Source organism: Nerophis lumbriciformis, linkage group LG22, assembly GCF_033978685.3.
Source record: "Nerophis lumbriciformis linkage group LG22, RoL_Nlum_v2.1, whole genome shotgun sequence".
Lineage (NCBI taxonomy): Eukaryota > Metazoa > Chordata > Actinopteri > Syngnathiformes > Syngnathidae > Nerophis > Nerophis lumbriciformis.
In genome coordinates this window covers 15,784,959-15,789,179 of record NC_084569.2, presented here as the reverse complement: position 1 = coordinate 15,789,179, position 4,221 = coordinate 15,784,959, and the positions used below count along the sequence as shown (strand labels likewise).

Here is a 4,221-nt window from a genome sequence, read left to right as displayed (position 1 = left end):
ATACAAAAAAGTTCCATATAAAATTATGTTTCTAGCAATACTTTAATTTTGCCTTAGAAAGTCACACTCCAATGTCCATTAGTGGAGCTGTACACATATCTTAAAGGGGAACATTATCACAATTTCAGAATGGTTAAAACCATTAAAAATCAGTTCCCAGTGGCTTATTTTATTTTTCAAAGTTTTTTTCAAAATTTTACCCATAACGCAATATCCCTAAAAAAAGCTTCAAAGTGCCTGATTTTAACCATCGTTATAAACACCCGTCCATTTTCCTGTGACGTCACATAGTGATGCCAACACAAACAAACATGGCGCATAGAACAGCAAGCTATAGCGACATTAGCTCGGATTCAGACTCGGATTTCAGCGGCTTAAGCGATTCAACAGATTACGAATGTATTGAAACGGATGGTTGTAGTGTGGAGGCAGGTAGCGAAAACGAAATTGAAGAAGAAACTGAAGCTATTGAGCCATATCGGTTTGAACCGTATGCAAGCGAAACCGACGAAAACGACACGACAGCCAGCGACACGGGAGAAAGCGAGGACGAATTCGGCGATCGCCTTCTAACCAACGATTGGTATGTGTTTGTTTGGCATTAAAGGAAACTAACAATTCTGAACTAGGTTTACAGCATATGAAATACATTTGGCAACAACATGCACTTTGAGAGTGCAGACAGCCCAATTTTCATCAATTAATATATTCTGTAGACATACCCTCATCCGCTCTCTTTTCCTGAAAGCTGATCTGTCCAGTTTTGGAGTTGATGTCAGCAGGCCAGGGAAGCTAGGGTCGATATTCTTCTCTTGATCATCTTTGGTGGCATAAGGGACGGTGTGAGCCAAGACATCCAGGGGGTTTAGCTCGCTCGTCTGCGGGAACAAACTGCCGCCATTGCTTGCCGTGCTACCGAGGTCCTTTGTCCCTGAATTGCTCACACACTCCGGCAGATTCAATGGGGGTCTGACGGCAGATTTCTTTGACTTTATCGTTGGAAATGCATCTGCTTTGAGTGTCGCAGGATATCCACACATTCTTGCCATCTCTGTCGTAGCATAGCTTTCGTCGGTAAAGTGTGCGGAAAAAACGTCCAATTTCTTGCCACTTTCGCATCTTTGGGCCACTGGTGCAACTTGAATCCGTTCCTGTTCGTGTTGTTACACCCTCCGACAACACACCGACGAGACATGATGTCTCCAAGGTACGGAAAACAGTCGAAAAAACGGAAAATAACAGAGCTGATTTGACTCAGTGTTTGTAATGTGTTTGAGAAAATGGCGGATTGCTTCCCGATGTGACATCACGTTGTGACGTCATCGCTCGGAGAGCGAATAATAGAAAGGCGCTTAATTCGCCAAAATTCACCCATTTAGAGTTCGGAAATCGGTTAAAAAAATATATGGTCTTTTTACTGCAACATCAAGGTATATATTGACGCTTACATAGGTCTGGTGATAATGTTCCCCTTTAACACGGCACATATATCCGCCCGCTCTGAGGTCACGCTCAGATACGAAGAACTATTGCGACACCCACTGGACAAATTTAGAACAGCAGTTTCTTTCACTCAAATTTTTTAGCTAATTTTTTATACTTAGGAAACTCATCTCGCGGGCCAGATAGAACCGTTTTGCAGGCCTGATCCGGCCCCCGGGCCGTACGTTTGACACCTCTGAGTTAAAGGGACAAAATTATTTTCAGCGCTCACACGATTACTGTGAGTAGTAACATTCGGGCTCCTCCTATTAAAAATAATGGATAAATTACATGCAATACAAAAGTGTTCATTGTTCATAAATCTAGTGGCATCTTGTAGTAAAAATTGGTGGCTTCCTTTGTTAAGTCATTAACATAAAATATTGCTTGCCCATAGTTCGACGGTCACGTGTGTTGTTTGTGTGCCAAGTCCTCCTGCACACGTCCTGGTTTGCTCATGGTTTGTGCTTAAAATAGGCCTCTACTGCAAGAAAAAAAAGGAAACACTAAAGACACCCAACAGCGTTAATGAACGTGATTATCTTAGCGGGAGATCTATACCTGCATACTCTTGAGGTAGCATGGCTCTGTTGATGACAGTCTGCAAGGCAGCGATCCAGTCCGTCTGATCCTGTTCGTTCTCGCATGCCAAAAGAAACTTCCTGTCCGGCGTCACTATGGTGATTCCAAACTGCCAGTGGTAGCTCTGAATGCCCGAAGGTAGCCCGGGTAGGACGCCGTAGCTGTTTTCTTTACTGCCGATGAACACTTCGCCTCGCGCATAGGCGTCCTTGCAAGACAAAAAGTGTCATTACGGAATTAAACGAGCAGGAAGTGGACTCTGTGAGTACCAGCGGATCTTTGAAGTACATGAGCCTCCTGTCGTCCATTGTGAACCATCTCTTCTTAAAACCTTCGGTGTACTGTGGGACGATAAAACAGTTGACATGTTTTTAGTTTTCGAAATTCCCTAGAGTTAGAACAGACGGAAACCTCACCTTCGGCCCGGTCTTCTCCATAAACCCTTCCTTTGTGTAGTTCCTGGTTATCTTGGGCAATAACTAATAAAACACCAAGCACATTTTCAAATAGTAACTAAAAGTGAATGTAAACATACAAACACTATATTGCCAAAAGTATTTGGCCACCCATCCAAATGGTCAGAATCAGGTGTCCTAATCACTTGGCCCGGCCACAGGTGTATAAAATCAAGCACTTAGGCATGGAGACTGTTTCTACAAACATTTGTGAAAGAATGGGCCACCTGTGCAACAAATCCAGTCGGGAAATTTCCTCGCTCCTAAATATTCCAAAGTCAACTGTCGGCTTTATTATAAGAAAATGGAAGAGTTTGGGAACAACAGCAACTCAGCCACCAAGTGGTAGGCCATGTAAACTGACAGAGAGGGGTCAGCGGATGCTGAAGCGCATAGTGCAAAGAGGTCGCCGACTTTCTGCACAGTCAGTTGCTACAGAGCTCCAAACTTCATGTGACCTTCCAATTAGCCCACGTACAGTACGCAGAGAGCTTCATGGAATGGGTTTCCATGGCCGAGCAGCTGCAACTAAGCCATACCGAGTCCAATGCAAAGCGTGGTAAAGCACGTCGCCACTGGACTCTTGAGCAGTTTTAGTTCTCTGGAGTGATGAATCACGCTTTTCCCTCTGGCAATCTGATGGACCAGTCTGGGTTTGGAGGTTGCCAGGAGAACGGTACATTTCGGACTGCATTGTGCCGAGTGTGAAATTTGGTGGAGGAGGAATTATGGTGTGGGGTTTGTTTTTCAGGAGTTGGGCTTGGCCCCTTAGTTCCAGTGAAAGGAACTTTGAATGCTCCAGGATACCAAAACATTTTTGGACAATTCCATGTTCCCAACCTTGTGGGCACAGTTTTGAGCTGGCCCCTTCCCCTTCCAACATGACTGTGCACCAGTGCACAAAGCAAGGTCCATAAAGACATGGATGAACTTGACTGGCTTGCACAGAGTCCTGACCTGAACCCGATAGAACACCTTTGGGATGAATTAGAACGGAGTCTGAGAGCCAGGCCTTCTCGACCAACATCAGTGTGTGACCTCACCAATGCGCTTTTGGAAGAATGTTGGAAAATTCCTATAAACACACTGCGCAACCTTGTGGACAGCCTTCTCAGAAGAGTTGAAGCTGTAATAGCTGCAAAAGGTGGACCGACATCATATTGAACCGTATGGTTTAGGAATGGGATGGCACTTCAAGTTCATATGTGAGTCAAGGCAGGTGGCCAAATACTTGTGGCAATATAATGTATTTTCATATGGTTTAGGTTAATAAAACAGTTTGCTGGACAATATATTGTCCCACAAATTATTGTCAACAAACGATATTATTTTATACTGTAGCATAATTTTGCCGATGATGATATCGTATGGCCAAGCATTGTGCGTAACAAACTGGTCCTTTTGCCCTCGCACCGTTCTGTAAATTCGAGTGGCCGAACAATGAATCCTACACATCAGTGACTTTGTTTTAGAGTTACTACAAAATAAGCCATCATGGGGCCAAAGAAAGTTGCAAGTACCAGCACTTCGATAAAGAAGGTGAGACCTACCATGCCCTGTCTTCGCCAACAAGTCTTCAATAAAGATTAAATATGGATTGTTCCATTGCAGTCATCATTTATATGTATTTTACATTGTTTTCGGCATGTAAAATTTGAATTATTCTCCATGTAATGTGTTTTGTGTTAATATTTGGGTGTCT

General features: G+C 43.6%; 1 protein-coding gene across 1 annotated transcript in view; it reads right to left on the bottom strand.

Moving 5' to 3' along the window:
* Positions 1 to 1,416: 1,416 nt before the first annotated feature.
* The window catches only part of LOC133615075 (arf-GAP with dual PH domain-containing protein 1-like), a 22,368-nt gene continuing 19,563 nt past the window's right edge, over positions 1,417 to 4,221 (bottom strand). The window contains exons 8-11 of the mRNA XM_061973420.2: positions 2,481 to 2,543; positions 2,334 to 2,405; positions 2,044 to 2,272; positions 1,417 to 1,966 (exon numbers count right to left, since the gene is read on the bottom strand). Coding sequence (XP_061829404.1) covers positions 1,938 to 1,966; positions 2,044 to 2,272; positions 2,334 to 2,405; positions 2,481 to 2,543 — 393 coding nt within the window. The 3' untranslated portion in view covers positions 1,417 to 1,937. The remainder of the gene's footprint in view (positions 1,967 to 2,043; positions 2,273 to 2,333; positions 2,406 to 2,480; positions 2,544 to 4,221) is intronic.